Here is a 19,414-nt window from a genome sequence, read left to right on the forward strand (position 1 = left end):
CCACCAGGGGGTGATAGTGTGCTGCCATCGCTGGGTTGCAAAGCCCACCTGAGTGTGCCTGAATTTCAAAATGGTGACATGAGACTCTCCCACAAGATAAGACTTAGTCTCTTCTTTAAATGCAAAATGTTTTTTTTCTTGAGCAAATGTAAAATGGATAATTCTTTTGAACATTTTAAATTAATTAAATTTCAATCATATATTTTCCCCTTTTTCACTAAGAAACATTGAAACTGAGGAGTGAGGCACCTCTTCCAAAGTCACCAGTCAAGGCTAAACTGACTTTCAAACTCAGCTCTATCTGCCTCCAAGGCACTGTTCAGTATCAAGCTTTACCTGGAATACACTATTATCGAAATATTCCACTGTTTTTTAGAATTTAGATTGCTTTAGATTTTTTGCTTTTATAAATAATAATAGGCATCTTCATTCATTGTCTTTTTTCGGATTCTCATTTTTGGGGGGCATTACTGGGATGAGAAAAAGTTATTGTGTGTGTGCCTTTTGATATACATAGACCTCTAACCTTTCAAACTGACATTAAAATCTAAAACTGACACTTTCAGCTTTCCTGACTTAGGGGTGTATCAGCATCAAAGCTGCTCAGGATTCGTTTCTTTTCTGCAGCAAGAGTCGTAACTGAACCATGTCATCAAAGGATTTTGGTTTTAAGGACTTGTAGGCGAAGAAGCAATGATGGAAGCCGTGTGTGCTGCCAAGTGCGTGAGGCATCATCCACCATCAGGAGTAGAACCAGCTTGACTGGGTGGAAGTCGTAGAAGGTCAGTTTCTTATCCAATATAAGCAACAGCCATCTACGAGCCAGGCTGTCCAAAGCTGGGCTGCGCTGCTGTGGAGGCTGTGAGCCCCGATCACTGGAAGTGTTTGAGCACACAGTGAGTGGTTACTGAGAGAAGGTTTGGCTGATTCTGAGAGTATTCAGGGCTGAGAACCTCTTTGGAGACCAACAGTTCTCAAACTCTGACAAGAATAAGAATTACATAGGAAGTATGTGAGCAACTCAAATGTTACCTTGGGTGGGAAGGCCTGGACAGAAAGTGGAATCGTTAGTTTTATAGTTGGATCTGCCTTTTAAACATGGATCCAAGGTGCTTCTCTTTCAGTTAGGAGGACTATATGCAGCAAAACCTGTTCTAAGCTCTTTCTGTTCTTGGTTGCCACAAGAACATTTTTTTTTTCTTTGACATTTAGAAGGTAAAATCTGTTCAGCTGTGAGTTTTTTCCTTACTACTAATCCTGATGATCTGCATGTCCCTCTGTCAGTCTAACTTTCTGGAATTCCAGAGGCATCACTAAAGTAATCTCTCTGTTCCTTTCTTATCAGATGTTTGGTTTTTGGTTCCAACTTTGCTATCGCTATTGGACTAAGAATGGAAAATGACTACTATACCCCTGGGTGAGCGCCCGCAGGGAACGAACCATGGCAGAGGAAGTAATCACAAAGGCCATGATCACACCGCACAGTCCTGCACCTGTGCAGCACACATGTCCCCCACTGCACGTCCACGCCCACGACACAGCACTGACCATGGCTCTGTTTCCCCAGCCGACTAAGACTTGTCAGGATATTTCAGATTTAGCATGAGAGACTCAGCTGATTTGCTGTCCAGATCTTTAGGATTTCTAGGAAGAAGAGAAGCCCCCAAAAGGTAACAAAGTAAAAGCTAGAAAAACCTTGAAAAGAATACTGAATAGTCTTTTCAGGGAAAGTTTCTGGAAAAATAATGACTTCTACTTTGTTTCAAGTATGAGTTCTCAACAGTATTTATTTAATCACTTCATTATTTATTTGTATGTGTTTATTTATTGAAGTAAGTTCCCTATTCATTCCTGAACTGCATAGTTACCAAGAGATCATCAGTGAGTATTAATCCAAAGCCAAAAACTATTGCAACAGATTTAATTATTAACCAACCATGTTATTATACTTCCCTTAGCACTTATTAAGGAGTTTATATTATTTGAAAACATAAGAAAATCAACTAAATTATAAAGCAAAAATCTTTTCTCTAGAATATTTAAACAATATATTGTTCTTACTAGTTGCTAATGATTCAGAAGTTCCTGAAGATGTTGGGGTAGAGGAGTGCTAGTTATTTGGAGTTCTGTTATTCAGGCCCAGAATAAAATGAGGTTTTGTTGTGCTGATCTGAAAAATATCATCTGTATATTTGGATGAATAGTTTTTTTTTGTTTTTTTTTTCTCTCACTGGCTTGGTTTCTTTATTTTTATGTGGGGATGGAAATATCTACTTTCTTCCCAGGGAGGAAGTGTTGAGTGAATTTGTTTCCGTACCATGTACTACTAAGTATGTTAAGCCAGTGAAATACACAGCCTGTAAGTCTTTCCTAGTATTTATTTTGATATTGCCATTATTTTTATGGAAATAAGTTTGTTAATTCTTGAGCTGCTAATAGTTGAGGATGCAGGGAAGTCTTTTTAAGCTAAAGTATTACATGTTAACAAATCCAAAAATAATGCACACAAAACATTTCTGCAAATGTTCACTTTAAATGTTCTTGTTTACTGTAGATCACTATGTACAGTCCTCACCCCCACCCCCATCCCAAGCAACTCAATGAACAATTTGCCTGTCTATACCTAAAAGGCAAGAGTTCTGGTCATTTTTTTCCTTTCCTCTTGGCAGGAATACTTGGAAATTTTAAACAATTTAAGTATCAACTGACTTATGTTCCTCTTACCCTTTCATGGAAATGTCAAGCATTCATATTTTCAATACTAATGAACAACTACCAATTGTTTTAATTTCATTATTTTCTCAACTGAAAGAGTGCTTACAGAGCACAGAAATAGCTAAGCTTTCTTTTTATAGATGTCACTGGTGAGCCTGAAACAAGTTTAGATTGAAAGACAAAGAAGAACTCAGATTCCCCCCGCCCCCCGAATATAATTCTCCTGATTAAGCTAATCTTCATCCCCCAGTTGAAATAATAGGCCCCAAAGAGAGGATTCAAAACCAGGGCAAGCAAAGTCCTCCAAAGGTCACTCAAATCATTCCCTTATTTCTTAGCAGGACTGAGTTCCATCACTGCAAGGAATCTACCTACTCTTAAAAATAGCCAGAGAAAGTTCTGCCACTTTAAACGGTAACACATTCTAGGCGAGATGGTTTGGCTTCCTCTCCAGGCACAGCACATATCACAAAACCTGGACTGCAGTTGTTGTGAAATTCTATCTAACTAGTGTGATTTGCTGAACAAACTCTTTCACTGACTGGCTACTCACAGGAGGAATGTTAGAGGAGATTTTACGAATAGCATTTATCCCTTCCAGCAATACATTTCTGCTTTAGTTCACTGAATGACATCCCTCAGATTTGGATAAGTGAATGTGTCTTCCAAAAGGATATCACTTTTTCCCTTGACCTTAAGGAATAGTCTAGTAATAGGAGAAGAGGGTTGACTATGTGGTCCCCGTCCCTGTATTAGAAGAATCAAGGGAACCAGGTATGACCCTCAGCTCACATAGGCTTGTTTGGAAAGTCCTCATGGGGCACCCGCCATGCGGACACGGGATCCAGTACCACAAATGGAAAGGGGCCACCACCCGGGCTGAAGAGGCCAAGAGTGTATGCCAAGTCCTTGCTCTATGGAGTGTGTTCTTTGGTCGCAGCTCCCGATGCTTATAGTTTTCCTAACACACGAAAACCACTACAGGGATCTCCTCTTCCTGAGAGCATCTTCCTGAAACCCAAGCTTATTTTTCAGGGACTTGTTCAGGGACTGCCTGTTCTAGGGAATCAAGGCTTATAGTTCTCTTATCATTGCTATCTCATAATCCCTGTACCTAAAATTCCTTCTTCAGTTAGTCCACATTTTTTCTCTTAGTTTATGTGGAAGCAGCTTTGCTTGCATCTGTCTTCAGCAAACTTGAGAGAATCGTGTACTTACCTATTCAGTCTGTACTGATTATGGAACTCTCTTTCCTTCACTGCATTGTATTCATTTTGATACTTGAGAAGTTGTTCTCTCATTTTGGAAACTTCGGTGGTGAACGCCTGTGGAAAATTATCGGCTTGCTGCAGGTGAAACTGCTGCTCCTGTATTTGCTCAGTGAAGCGTTTGGCATCCTGAAGCAGCTGGACCTCTGATTCCTGTGTGCTGGATCCCATGAAACAGAGATTCGCATAATGAGCAGTGTATACCTTCGATACCCTTGGTAGCTCCTGTGGGGGGTCTGGTGAGGTGTGGAGGGAGTATGTCCACGCTGGGTTCAGGTCAATTCAGTGGCATTTCTGTGCCAAGTATTGCACTAGATCTTAAAGGCAAATGGAACTCGCATCTAGCCGAGGGGAGCAGACATGAGTAGGAAGCTGGAGTACCAGCTGACAAGTGCTGCCACTCGTGTCTAGATCAGATGGTGGCAGATGACAGAGAAAGGATTAGTTGGATGGGAATGTGATATTTGCACTTGACTTTAAAGAATGATCATGACCTTCCAGCGGGTGAGAAGAATAATACCAAGAAGAGTGGGTTCTCCCTCCAAATGCCCTAACAACCCTGGCTTTCTTGAATTCGTGGATTCTCATGACCTGATTAAAGGAAAATCTTTTCTTCCTTAGTGATAAGAAAAAACAGTTAAATTTTCTAATGACACTTTACCAGGAAACTAGGCAGAAAAATTCTTCTATAAAATTATGAACTTAATTTACATATTTCTGATCATAAATTCAATGCCTGGCTACAGCTGTGAATGTCACAGAAAAGAGCAGTTCCTACAATTCCAAGTATATTCTGTGGCTTTGGCCTTACCTTGGGAAAGGGTTAAGCATGGGGCTTGAGGCAGAATTGAACGGGCATAGGGACTGGACTTACTGGACTTCCGCAGATCTGACTCTTCCTTCTCAGAAATCCTCCCGCCTCGCATTTGCTGTCTCTCCAGTTCAGAAGCAAGACCCTGCCAGTTCCTGTTTTAAAGGCAGCACTGTGTGCATGCTCCCCACCAACTTTTCTCACTAGGAGAACTCTTCAGGGTTCTGTTCATTTGCAGAGATGCCCAACGACTTAATCAAGCCTGTCTCGACTGAAGTTACCAGCCCCACCCATTTTCTCAGTCTTTACTACATTATTTACTCAAGAGCAAAACATTTATTGGGCTATCAGATGTTTCAGGCACTGTGTTAGGTGCCAAGTAGCAACAACAGCTATAAAGATACACATGTAATTTCCATTCATGAATGCTAGAAGTATTTCTTACAATTCATTTCCTTGTATATACTGTATATATATGAAGTTACCTGATATCCTTAACATGAGTATTCAGCTACGGAATTGTAAGGTATTGTCTCAGGCCATTGAGCCCATTTGCCCTCAGAAAGCAGGCAAACAGTGGTTACGGTTCCAGCCAGAACACAAATGGTAATTTACACATGTGAACTTGAAATAGAGCATCAGCAGAAGAGAATTTAACAGCTCCTGTAACATGATTTCTATGGACACCTCATTCAATTTCGGTTCAGCATTTCCAGCCTTTATCTGCCCTGCTGCAGCCCCAGCACCAAGAATGAGGAGTCTGCATCTTCATGTCTTTCCCACCCACCAGGCAGTAGGGGTGGGAGAGAGTGGTGGGTGTTCGTTGTAATCACAAAAGAGGGAACTCTTTTGTGTTGAGGTCAGAAGGAGGTAAAATGTAGCAGAAGGGAAGTAATGGTTTTGTGACACAGCCTGGAAGAAGGAAGAATGCCATGGCCTTGGTCCTGCGTGACTCTCACTGGAGTCCAGGGAGCTGAGCTGTGAGCCAGGCAAGGAGGCAGCCACATCAGCACCACACAGGGCTCTGTGGGGCTCTAGGTTAGAGCTATCCAGAGGGTGAGAAGTGTTTCAGTCTGGAAGGAGGCTCAGATAACTGTGTGGAATTTCTCGCAGTAAAGTGGTGTGAAATATGTTGAAAAGATCACCCCAGACTTTCCATCTAAATCCACTAAGTTCCTGAGTACTGAGAGCTGCGTGTACACACTGGCATTTGGGATCAGTTGTGGGAAATGGAGTCCCTGTTATAGGGGTGAGGGTGAGAATTTGGTTTGGGGCTGGGGAGGAGCAGGAGACAAAGCTGAGGGCTCTGGAGGGTGGTTAGAAGCCAGGATGCAGCTGAGTGTGTATGAGGTGGAGCCTAGGGGAAGGTCCACAGGGATGCAGCTCTGCTCTCCTTCACTCCTCCCCCAGGCTCCCATCCTCAAAGTAGCCAAATACCTGGGCAAGCAAAGCAGTAGGAGTAATGGGTGGATATGAGCGAGGCAGAAGGGGAGGACGAAATGTCTATCACTGTCTCTCCTTGGGTTTCAATGAAGACGCCATGCAAAGCTATGAGGCAGGAGGTGGGAAAAGGAAGAGGGGACTTGGGAGTAGCAGCAGGACAGATTTCCACTTCTTTCTTGGCTCTCCTTCCCCCTTGATTCCCGGTGGCTGACCGCACATGCTTAGAAAACCTTGTTGAATTATTCCATTGTCGCCTAGTCTTCTGATCTCTGCTGATTAGAACTGGGCTAAGGTGAGGGGCTGGGGATAGGAGGAACAGGTGAGAAGTAAAGACAGAAATCTTAGCAGACATAGACTGGAGTTGTTATAGAACCTACACCTCCTGAGTGGTGAAGGTGGGGAGGAGAGGATCTTACAGGAGTGTCCTGTAGCAGAGAATGTCAGTGCCTCACCAGAGTCACCTGGGCCCACTCTAGCGGCCACCAGTAGCTTTGGTGGACAGTTGTCATATATAACAACAGCATCTGTGTGCCTCTGCCCGAGAGCTTTCTCTGGCCACTGGAACTTATGGCTTCTCAGAGGGTAAGCTAGAAGTGTCAGGAGCTCACCTACCTAGAAGCAACCCTAGATCAAGGGGAGATGGAAATTAGTGAGAAGATATACCAGTGTTCTCACGCTTCAGAGGGAGAGTTCTGAGGCGTGTTCTGTGGTCGCTCAGTGAGACTGAGCCCTGGTTGTCTGCAGTGTTAACCTGAAGATTAACACATCCCCAGCTGAATAACTTTCTTCCCCGCGTCACTTCCCCACTCCCTCATGATAATGTTCTTAAACCGCTTGAACTCAAATCTTGGTCTCAGTCTGCTTTGGGGAAAATGAAAAATAAGACGGGTCCCATTTCAAGTAAGAAGTAGAAGCATGAGTAAGTATGTCTCCACATTGGTAAATAGCATACCTCATCACGGTATCATGCAGCAAGGTGTACTTGGCTTTTAACTCTGCCATCCTGGTTCCAGGAAGTTTCCCCAGAGCATGTAACTAGCAAGGAGAACACAAGGAACACAAGACCACTATTAGCCATAATCCTCTTTATGCTTTAAGCAAAGATAAAATGGATATATCATAAAATCTTTCAACTAAACATTAGGAAACACGCAACAACAAGGCACATTAGAAAGGTGGCAGGTGTTCAGAGAAGATGGTTCTAGTTCTATTCTGCTGAGTTCCTGGGAAAGTCTTTGACCTCTCAAGATGAATACTGTGATTTCTCCATCTGTAAACTGAGAGAAGGAATTGATTTAAATTCTTCCAACTCTAAAAAAATCTCATATATCTAGCTTTAGCAAATGAGGTACAGAGTATACATTACTAGGGTGGCTATTTGTAAGTTGAAAGAACCAGTAATTATTGAGCGTCTATTATGAGCAGCTGTTGTACATCAGCTATTTCATTCTTGAAAATGTTTTGTGAATAGGGTGTTTTTTCCTTTCAAACTGAAGTTTAGAAAGCTTAAGTAATGTGTTTAAAGTTACAGAAGTAGTTAACACCAGTCGTTGTTGAATCACTAAGTCATGTCCAACTCTTTTGTGACCCTGTGGACTGTAGCCCGCCAGGCTCCTCTGTCCATGGAATTTCCCAGGCAGGAATACTGGAGTGGATTGCCATTTCCTTCACCAAGGGATCTTCCTGACCCAGGGATTGAACTCGTGTCTCTTGCACTGACAGGTGGATTCTTTACTGCTGAGCCACTACAAATGTCCCCAAATGTATTCATATGCCACCTTAAATATAATTCATACGTAACTTTTTAAGTGTTGAGTTGTTCTTGATAGGTTGACCTAATATTTGATTTTATAAACATTTAATTAAACATATTTATTTTGGTTCTGCAGTTTTCTTTCTGTGTTTCTGAGCCAATATATAATTTATTTTTAATCACAAACATTTTCATTGGCTTCAAAAAAGGGTGCAGGCCATAGGCATTGTGCCTTTAAAGTCTAATTGGTTAAAAAAATTCACATATGGGCACTCTTAAAGGAGACAAGTAACTGGGAAAATGTTATGAAAAGGTTAAGTGTGTGAGTGTGGGCTTATATGAGTATGTGTGTACTAGGAAGCCCACATGGGAGCCAGCCTTGTAACTAGTAACAAACTAGCCTAGTGAGATAGTCACTGAAGTTAAGCCATTGCTGCTGCTGCTAAGGCGCTTCAGTCGTGTCCGACTCTGTGCGACCCCATAGACGGCAGCCCACCAGGCTCCCCCGTCCCTGGGATTCTCCAGGCAAGAACACTGGAGTGGGTTGCCATTTCCTTCTCCAATGCATGAAAGGGAAAAGGGAAAGTGAAGTCGCTCAATTGTGTCCAACTCTGAGCGACCCCATGGACTGCAGCCCACCAGGCTCCTCCGAAGTTAAGCCATTAGGTAAGGTAATCATAGAATCATATGTTTAAAAGCACATATAGTATTTTGTTTTAAAGCTGTAAAGACCATTACCTCCCATCCATTGCCCTGGACCATGGAAACAAGTTAACTGACATAAGGCGTGCCCTACAGTAGCTCCTGGTTTGAGGCGATAGGTACAAAAGAAATTATTGAATGCTTAGAACTACACTCAGTAGTTTTATTGTTCATTAAAAAAGTGTATCTGATATTTTGTAATTATTTTCTTTATGTTGTAAGTTAAAGCAAATAAGTAAAATTATAAATTAGAGACCCCTTCCATGGGGTGGAACTTCTAAACTGGTGGTATGAAGTGGTTGATGAAGCCCCTCTCTCAAAGAAACATTGATCAAGCTGGTCAAAATTATTTAAGACACCCATTTATGGTCTCTGGAAATTGACCTAAGGGCATGAAAGAAATTTAGAGGTATTTATTTAATAAAATCTACTGAAACTCAGAAGAGTAAGAAGACTATGGCATTTACCCCATGAGCTGCATCCATCACTCTTAGCTCCCTCTTGTATAAGAAGCATTCTGGGCAGGGTTGACAGTCAATGAAATTCCCATTGCCCCACCTTTCTGTTATTGAAGATGTATTCCAGGGGGTGGGGCAGCCCCAGAAAGCTGCTGCACTTTACCTCCCCTCGTCCCAAGCTCTGTATATGAAAGAGCTTTACTGGGTAGGTGACTGAAGCTGTCGAGTAGTGCCCATCCCCACTCCCCGATCTCCTGCTGTACAGGGAGACTCTTGGTAGGCTTGGCAGCCTCAGAAGATCAGGCCCCTTAGCAGATGCTGATCACCTCCTGCCTGAGGATGCTCACTCAATTTGAAACAGTGTAGACGATCCATGCCTCAAAGAATTGTCAAAAAGAATAGTTATCACAAGAATTAACAGTAAAAGGAGGCTAATAGCTTAGTGATACCAGTGGAGGCAGACCAGCAGAAGTTTTAACAAAGAAATCGGGGCCAGAAAGAGTCAAAGAGGGCCCTGCTAATATCACACTTGATACCGGTGGTCCAGAGGCTGCAGAAAAGCTTAAGGCTGTAACCTGTGAGGAGGAACCAGAGAGGATACTTCCAAGGTCCCTGAGTTAAAGGCGGGGCAGATATGTAAACTCCCTGAACCTTGAAAGCAGTCCTCAAGCCACATACAGATTGAATGGAAAAGAAAGAAACCTTGAAATATTTACTGGCTCGGGAGGCTTAAATACAATCTCTGACCAACCAGTGGTTGACCAAGCTATGGAGCACCCCCAACCCAAGAAGCCAAGCTTAACAACAAAAACAAGGAAAGATTATCTACACAGAGACATCAGAGGCTGCACAATAACAAAGACTAAACAGCAACAAGAAGAAGCCTGGAGAGGATCAGAATCTGGACTTGCCCCAGTGTTATCCAAAATGTCCAGTTTTTCAACAAAAAATCCTGAGATACGCAAAGAAAAAAAGTCAGAAACTGCTTTGGGGTGTGTAAGTGTTGGACTTAAAGACTTCAAAGCAGCTATTATAATATGTTCAAAAATGAAACAAAAATCACATTTAAAGAATTAGATATGATGATGACAGTTCATCAGATAGAGAATCAATAAGGCATAGATGTAGGTTAAGAACTAAGATTTTTTTTTAAATTATGTTCTTTGGGTAATAAGAATGTATAGTTTTTATATTTTTATTTTTGTTTATCTATATTTCATAATTTTCTCCAAATGGATACATATTACTTCTAATAACAAAAAGTTAAAATATGCTTGAAAACAATTGCTATAAGCAATAGGAAGTCAGAACAGAATTTCAAACTGGAGAATACTGTGATCAGATCGTAGTGGCAGATGCAGCCAAATTCTAGCTCAGACTTATTGAAAACTCAGCTGAGTTTTCCCTAACTTGAGTCTCATCTGAAACAGCAGTAGTTTGAAGCCTGATGGCAGGTCAGCCATGGATGCCTGTTGGCAGGTTTTATGACCACAGAAAAAGCAAGAAGGTAGACAGGTTTCTTTTTCTATTTGCTATTTACATCACTCCACCAGCCAGATTACCTTTGGTATCCAGAATCTGGAAGAAAGCTGACAGGGCAACACTAGTGATATGTGTTTGTAGTTTCTGCATAACTTGGAAAAGGTTAAATCATAGATGTTCAGAAAAAGCACTGATAAGCTATCTTACTATGGTCTACTATCTTCCTATGGTCTATTCTACTAAACACAAATCTCTCTTAAAAAGAGTCAGGTTTCCCTCGTGGCTCAGTGGTAAAGAATCCGCCTGCCAATGCAGGAGACAAAGGTTCTATCCCTGGTCCAGGAAGATCCTACTTAGTGTAGAGCAGCTTCGTCCCTGCAGCACAACTGCTGAACCTGTGCTCTAGAGCCTGGAGCTGCAACTACTGAACCTAAGGCCCTGGAGACCGTGCTCCACAAGAGAAGCCTCCATAATGAGAACACAATGAGAAGCACGCCACAACTAGAGAAAAGCCCCCACCGCGTAAAGACCTGGCACAGCCAAAAAGAAATTGAATAAATAAATATAAATACAATTTTAAAAAGAAAAAGATTCAGTTCTAGTAGATGAAATTATTTGTCTGTAAACATAAACCTGGAAAAGACAGTTGCATTTTCACCCTGCATGACACAACTTGGTACAGAAACCAAGTTTGTCATGTTTTAAAAATGCATGCTCTAAGAAATAGGGCATAAAGCCCAATCTTAAGTTGTCAAAGAGTATATACAACAAAAGGTTAGATATAATGTCAGAAGTTCATAAATATGGTTTCACAATAGATTCTTGTGTTTCTGAATTGCCTTGTTGGTAATTGAGATTGGAAGGAAACATTTACTATAGAGCTAAAAGTAACAAGAATTCATGATTCATAGATGACATGTAATAATATGGAAAAAATTTCAAAAATTGAAATTTTAGGACTTTCCAAGGAAACTAATAGCTCAGTAAGAGCTTTTACCAAGTGGACTTATCTAGAAGGGGGTCAGCATGAGGAAACAAAAATTAGGTGTCTGTGTGGGTGTCTGTAGGGCAACCAAGGTGACCATGGTTATTAACCTGCTCTATTCTTGTTGCTTCTTTGACATTACCTACTGGTGGTCTCATCCTGAGAAATAGCTGCCATGTTTTGGGAGGTAGGATAAATATTTACCATCCTTATTTCTCTCTCACCCTCTCCCTTTCACTGCTAGAAATAAAGAACATAGCTATTAGATGTAGCTCCAATGCAATCAAACTCTCAACAATTCATCACTCATTTTGTTTGACTTCTCCCCTTGGTTGTCATATCAAGTTTTAGCTTTTCTGTACACCTAACCTAACACATTCACCAAGCAAACTTTGGCCACCTAAAGTCATCAACAAATCTATTTACCTACACTTACACACAGCCTTAATTTCTTTCCCCAGGTCTCACATATGAAGTCTTCCTTTCCTGTTGGTCATGTCTCACCCATCCACATGTGCTCTCAAATATGTATCTCCTACCCCTTCCTAGGCAACAGTTATACCTTCTTGCCTTTATAATAACCTCTGCTTCCCCTCTTTGCTGGGTCAACACATACAAGTCAAGTACATTACAAGTGGACTTTGGTTTGAAGTCCAGCTCTGCTACATTTTAACCCTGTAATTTGGAGTAATATTTAATCCATCTGTACCTCATTTATAAAAGAGAAACAAAAATAGCCCCATTTCATAAAGCTGTGAAAGTGAAAGTTGCTCCGCTGCTGCTGCTGCTGCTAAGTCACTTCAGTCGTGTCCGACTCTGTGCGACCCCATACACGGCAGCCCACCAGGTTCCCCCATCCCTGGGATTCTCCAGGCAAGAATTCTGGAGTGGGTTGCCATTTCCTCCTCCAATGCATGAAAGTGAAAAGTGAAAGTGAAGTCGCTCAGTCGTGTCCGACTTGTAGCGACCCCATGGACTGCAGCCCACTAGGCTCCTCCGCCCATGGGATTTTCCAGGCAAGAGTACTGGAGTGGGGTGCCATTGCCTTCTCCGAAAGTTGCTCAGTCATGTCCAATTCTTTGTGACCCCATGGACTATATAGTCCATGGAATTCTCCAGGCCAGAATACTGGAGTGGGTAGCCTTTCTCTTTTCCAGGGGATCTTCCCAACCCAGGGATCAAACCCAGGTCTCCTGCATTGCAGGTGGATTCTTTACTAGCTGACCCACAAGGGAAGCCCTCATAAAGCTGTAGTGAAGACCAAAGGAATCAATATACATAAGGTATTGAGTATAGTATCTTGCCTGGAAAATCCCATGGACAGAGGAGCCTGGTAGGCTGCAGTCTATGGGGTTGCAATGAGTCGGACACGACTAAGCTACTTCACTTTCACTTTTCACTTTCATGCATTGGAGAAGGAAATGGCAATCCACTCCAGTGTTCTTGCCTGGAGAATCCCAGGGATGGGGGAGCCTGGTGGGCTGCCATCTATGGGGTCTCACAGAGTCGGACACGACTGAAGCGACTTAACAGCAGCAGTAGCATAGTATCTAGAAGGGCTTTATCAATGTTAGTTATTTTATTATTATTATCATTAACATTATCCTCAACCTATAAATTTGCTCCTCTATCTTATAAAAACAAACAAAACATACCTTGAATGCGATGCTCCCATTTAGTTACCCCTTTCTTTCTTTCTTTCTCTTTCATTTCAGTTTTTTCTTAGAAGAGTTGGCTCTGCCCTTTATCTCCACTCTCTTACCTTCCAGTCACTCACCAATCCATAGTGATCAGGCTGCCACTGTATCACCAGATTGGTAAACTGACTGATGATTTCCTTATTTCTCTGGCTGATTTTGATATTTTTCTCATTATCACTGTTTTTCAATAATTTGTTTAGGATATGTCTTGGTGTGGTTTTCTTTGGCTTGAGATTTGTTCAGTGTTTTCAATCTGTGGGTTTACAGTTTTCATCAAATTTGGAAAAAAATTCAAGTGTTACTTCTTCAGATATTTTTTTTCTGTCCCCTTTTCGTCTCCTTCTGGGATTCTAATTAAACATGTTGGGCCACTTGATGTCCACAGAAAACTGATGTTCTGTTCATTTTTGTATTCTAGTCTTTTATGTTTCATTTTGGATAGTTTCTATTGTTATATCTAAAACCTCACTCATCTCTTTTTCTTTAGTATCTAATCTGCTGTTAGTCCCATCCAGTGAACTTTTCACCTCAAATGTTGTGTTTTCATCTTTAGAAGTTTGGTTTGGGTCTTTTATAACTGCTGCGCTCTCATTATGTTCATGCTCTCCTCTCTCTTTCCCCCTACATTCAAAGCATGTGCAGTAGCTGTTTTATTGTCCTTTTCTACTCATTCTGTTTTTGTGTCTACTCCATTATTGGTTTTTCTCATTATAGGTCACATTTTCCTGCTTCTCTGCATGCCTACTAATGTTTGATTTGACAACAGACATTGTGATTTTTTACACTGTTGTGAATGGATTTGGGGGGGGGCGCGGTATTCCTTTAAATATTTTGGGACTTTATGAGTCACAGTTAACTTACTTGGAAATAGTTTGATCCTTTCAAGGCTTGCTTTGAAACTTCATTGAGGAAGTCTAGAATGATCTTTCTTTCTGGGCTAATTTGGCCCCACTCCTGAATCAATACACTTCTACTGTGTCAAGAGGTCTTCTAATCTAACGAACTATTCTTGGCTCTGTGTGAGCTCCAGGTATTGTTCTATGCCAGTCTCTCTGGGGGTTCTTTCCCAGCCTCAGCACAGTCCTCACATGCATGCACTAATCAGCATTCCTCAGCAGATTTCTGGAGTGCTCTTTCTCTCTCTCTCTCTCTCCCTGTGCAACTCTCCCTTCACCTCACCTGCATAACTTAGCCAACGTGGCCTCCCTGAACCCCAAACTCTAGCTGTCAAATCAGCAAGGCCAGCTGGCTCTGTTTGGAATCCCCTCCCTCTGTTATCACTTGGAGAAACACTCTCGTAAGTAGTAAAATGGGGCAATTATAGAGATCAAATTGCCAACATCCACTGGATCATGGAAAAAGCAAGAGGGTTCCAGAAAAACATCTATTTCTGCTTTATTGACTATGCCAAAGCCTTTGACTGTGTGGATCACAATAAACTGGAAAATTCTGAAAGAGATGGGAATACCAGACCACCTGACCTGCCTCTTGAGAAATCTGTATGCAGGTCAGGAAGCAACGGTTAGAACTGGACATGGAACAACAGACTGGTTCCAAATAGGAAAAGGAGTACGTCAAGGCTGTATATTATCACCCTGCTTATTTAACTTATATGCAGAGTACATCATGAGAAACGCTGGCCTGGAAGAAACACAAGCTGGAATCAAGATTGCCGGGAGAAATATCAGGAACCTCAGATATGCAGATGACACCACCCTTATGGCAGAAAGTGAAGAGGAACTCAAAAGCCTCTTGATGAAAGTGAAAGTGGAGAGTGAAAAAGTTGGCTTACAGCTCAACATTCAGGAAAACGAAGATCATGGCATCCGGTCCCATCACTTCGTGGCAAATAGATGGGGAAACAGTAGAAACAATGTCAGACTTTATATTTTTGGGCTCCAAAATCACTGCAGATGGTGACTGCAGCCATGAAATTAAAAGACGCTTACTCTTGGAAGGAAAGTTATGACCAAGCTAGATAGCATATTCAAAAGCAGAGACGTTACTTTGCCAACAAAGGTCCATCTAGTCAAGGCTATGGTTTTTCCAGTGGTCATGTATGGATGTGAGAGTTGGACTGTGAAGAAGGCTGAGCGCTGAAGAATTGATGCTTTTGAACTGTGGTGTTGGAGAAGACTCTTGAGAGTCCCTTGGACAGCAAGGAGATCCAACCAGTCCATTCTGAAGGAGATCAGCCCTGGGATTTCTTTGGAAGGAATGATGCTAAGGCTGAAACTCCAGTACTTTGGCCACCTCATGTGAAGAGTTGACTCATTGGAAAAGACTCTGATGCTGGGAGGGACTGGGGGCAGCAGGAGAAGGGGACAACAGAGGATGAGATGGCTGGATGGCATCACCGACTCACAGATGGACATGAGTCTGAGTGAACTCCGGGAGTTGGTGATGGACAGGGAGGCCTGGCGTGCTGCAATTCATGGGGTTGCGAAGAGTCGGACACGACTGAGCGACTGAACTGAACTGAACTGATAGTTCTCAACTCATTTATTTACCTATTCCAAGGGATCACTGCCCTATGCTATTGTTCAAAGTCTGGAAACCATTGTTTCACCTGATTTGGTCCATTTTTTAGTTGTTTAAGGTAAAGAGGGTAAATCTAGTTTCTGTTAGTCCATCTTGATTAGAAGTGGAGCCTTAGTGACCTTAATTATTAAATTCAAACACCCCTCTGTCCTTATTATACATGATAATCTTATGACATTTATTACTATTGACTTCTGACAGTTCATTGTTCTTGAACTCTCTCCTCTGGTTCCTGTGGCATATGGTCTCATGGTTCTTTCCTAATTCTTCTGTTTTTTTTCTCACCAACTTTTTGAAAGTTGGTGTTACCCGTGCTTTTGACATGACCTTTTTTCTTTTAAAACTTATCCACTGTACCTAGTCTGAACTACCTGTATAGTCTGAACCTGCCTGTATGCCAATGACTCTCAAACAGAGGAGCCTGCAGGCTACTGTTATTGGACAAACCAGGACTTTGTTTGGGCAAGAGCCATTCAAGACTATGGGAATTAAGTGTTAGACAGTGATAAACATCTTCCTCTAACATTTAGAATACGTGATTTACTTAAATGATAGAATATCAACATTCATATACTGTGACCATTTTTTAAGAGAGAAATTTGATATTATGGGGCATTTCATTCATAGATTCTGTTAAACTAGATATGTCAGATAGTTTCATAGAATAGACAGAATCTATTTAGTGCTGTACACAAGTCTTCATCACTTGTTTTTGAGAATGTGGCAGTAGATAACTAAGCACTTTCCTGACTTCAAGTTGTGTCCCCTTGAATCTCCTTCTAGCTGCCAGCAGAGTGCTCTATCTAAAACACAATTTTCATACCTTTCCCCAGGGAGAGGTCAATCCTATTGAGGCATAGCCAGTTGGGGAAGAATGCCTGTGTCTTAAAATACAATTTTCACCTTGCTTAAAACTCTTCAAAGGATCCTATCACTTTCAGGGTGAAGTCTAAGTTACTCTACTTGGTATACAAGGGCCTTGGTTATCTGGAGATTGCCACCCTCTCCAAACTTGGCTCTTCTCCTTCTAAACCTACTGTGACCATTTCATTTCTAGAACATGTCCTGTGGTTGGCAGAATGATGCCCCTCCCCCAATCCCAAGATGTCCACATCATAATCCCTATTATGTGTACATATGTTACTTTTTATGGTAAACGGGACTTGGCAGATACAGACTTTAAGATGAGGACATTATTGTGCATTATCTGACTGAGTCTGGTCTAATCACATGAGTCCTTCAGAGCAGAGAATGTTTCTTGGCTGAGTTAGGTACATGAAATGGAAGAAGAAGAAAAGATTGAAAGTGTGAGAAGGATTTGACCTGCCAGAGGAAGTGGGCCTCAAGACAAGAAATAAGGGCTTCTTCTAGAAGCTGGAACAGGAAGAGAACCAGATACTCCCCTAGAGCGTCCAGAAAAGAATGCAGTCCTATCAACACCTTGATTTTAACCCATCAAGACCCGTACTGGACATCTCGCCTACAGAATATAATAAATTTGTGTTGTTTAAGCCACCAAGTTTATGGTAATTGGTTATGAGAGCTGTAGAAAACGAATACCGTCTCATACTATGTCTTTGTATGTTGTATTGCCCTAGCTTCAATTTCTCTCTCTTGTCCACTTCGAGAATTCTTATTCTTCTTTTGAAACATCTCAGTCAGCCTCTGTGGCTGACTTTCATTTCCAGGCAGATTACTTCTTTCTCTCTACTGCTTCTTTAAATTTAGATATATATCTTATTGTGCACATGGTAAACTATTATCAACACATGTTTAAATATCGCCCCTGTTAGGCTGTGTACTCCTTGATGATAGAAATCCTAGGGTGTTCATCTCTAAGCCCCAGCACATAGCTTGGTATCTTATAAGTACTCGGTAACGTTCTTCACACTGTGTTGACTTAAGCTTATCTTAAAACCAATGATGTGGCTGTCAGAACGCTTGTTCATTCATTCACTTCCACTCCAACTTTCCCATCAGAGAGGGCAGGTGTAAAAGGAGGACAAGAGCAGGTAACTTGGCCTCAACACAAGACTTCAAAGAGCAGAGAGTTTGCCATACAACACAGGCTGCCTCACCCACAGCTCCCCTGCTCCCTTCTGTGTGGTTGGCAAGGCTCACAGGATGAGCAGAGAGCTCTGGTACTGCCCCCCACAGCTGTCTTGTTCCTCCTTTGGTGGCCGACCACAGGAATGCGGGGGAGGCCACAAGTGGCAAACAGGGCCTCCCAGAGTTAACGTATCAAATGCAGTGGACATTGTGGGTGAGTAATGCAGGTGGCTTAGCTCTGTGTAAGACTTTAAAGTTAAGTTACAATAATTTTAAGATAACATGCACAGCCAAATAAATAAAAAGCATGTCTAAGCACATACATGCTAATGAGTGACATTCCTTTAAAATACATTTGTCCCAGAGAAACTGCAGTTGCTTGGAATTTTAACAATCATTTATCCTTTGTTTAAATGATTTTCCCCCTACTTCCAAAGATCATGGGAAAAGAGGATAGCAGGTTGGAGTGGCTGTGAGCCCAGGAGGCAGGAAATGAACCAGATTAAAACCCAGATTCCTCTTTCCGAACTTCAAAGGACAAACTAATGGTTAAGAGTAAAGAAGCTAACTGGGCCAGAGTCCTGAGGGGTATTTACACGATAGTCAGAACATAATGGAGTTAGGAAACAGTTAAAACCACGAATGACTAAAATCACAAAAACAGGAACCAGAAGAGTAGGGGTGGGGGCAGGAATGGCTGTGTGGGGGCGGGGCAGGAAGAACTGTGCTGCCTGCTGACTCTGACCAATCAGTTTGCATTCATTTACATGCAGGGGCCCCACCTCTAGGGCACCTTTACAGACCTGGAGTGCCTTTAAGCAGGGAGAGATCGAAAGTGGAGCTGGGACCCATCTCTCACACAAGGGTTACAAATGTATAAAAGATGGTCAATTATTCATCTCACTATGCAGATCACAGAGTGCAGCCCAAGGAGCCATCACTGTAAAGTGGGGAGCCTGGAGCACGTTGGCTGGGTCCCTGGACCTGGCTACTCTCTGCTGCAGCTCCCACCTTTCAGGGTCCTCTTTGTGCTAAGGACTCCTCCCCCTCACCTGGCCGGCAGCCAATTCCTCCAGCTCTGGGCTATGAGGTTACAGATAGAGGATATAGCCACTTCCCACAACAAAGAAACTTGGGACATTTGGTGCCCACCTTCCTGTTTTGAAGATGCATTTGCCCACACTGCTCTTCCCGGTGTTCATAAATAACAGTGCATTTACCAGAGAGGCATCTGGGAAGCCCCGGTGCCAGCTGAGCGTGCTCTGTGGCAGCGTCCTCCACTTCCCCTTCTAGCAGGCAGATTGTGATGGACAGTGAAGCTTTTCATTGCTAACCGAAGAAGCGTTGTTTGGAAAAGAACAAAACCCCGAAGTGACAGCTTGCAACTTCCTCATTAATACCATGAAATGGAAACTCAGGAGCAGAATATGAGGATGTTTGAGTTGCATTCTTGCTAATCTCCTGGTAGGGGAGCTTTAAATCCTGGCAACATATTTGGGCGAGCCAT

The 19,414-nt window shown here is 42.2% G+C and overlaps 1 protein-coding gene across 2 annotated transcripts in view; it reads right to left on the minus strand.

Annotated features, from left to right (window-relative positions):
• Positions 1-19,414, minus strand: part of CCDC146 (coiled-coil domain containing 146) — a 130,564-nt gene that overhangs the window by 32,198 nt on the left and 78,952 nt on the right. The window contains exons 1-3 of one of the 2 annotated variants that reach the window (XM_025291061.3): positions 19,128-19,239; positions 7,190-7,272; positions 3,934-4,143 (exon numbers count right to left, since the gene is read on the minus strand). In XM_025291061.3, the coding sequence (XP_025146846.2) occupies positions 3,934-4,143; positions 7,190-7,239 (260 nt within the window). In that variant the 5' untranslated portion in view covers positions 7,240-7,272; positions 19,128-19,239. Of the gene's footprint in view, positions 1-3,933; positions 4,144-7,189; positions 7,273-19,127; positions 19,240-19,414 lie in introns of those variants that run through there. The other variant, XM_006049862.4, reaches the window with a different exon arrangement.

The sequence above is a fragment of the Bubalus bubalis genome, chromosome 8 (genome assembly GCF_019923935.1).
Source record: "Bubalus bubalis isolate 160015118507 breed Murrah chromosome 8, NDDB_SH_1, whole genome shotgun sequence".
NCBI classification, from domain to species: Eukaryota; Metazoa; Chordata; class Mammalia; order Artiodactyla; family Bovidae; genus Bubalus; species Bubalus bubalis.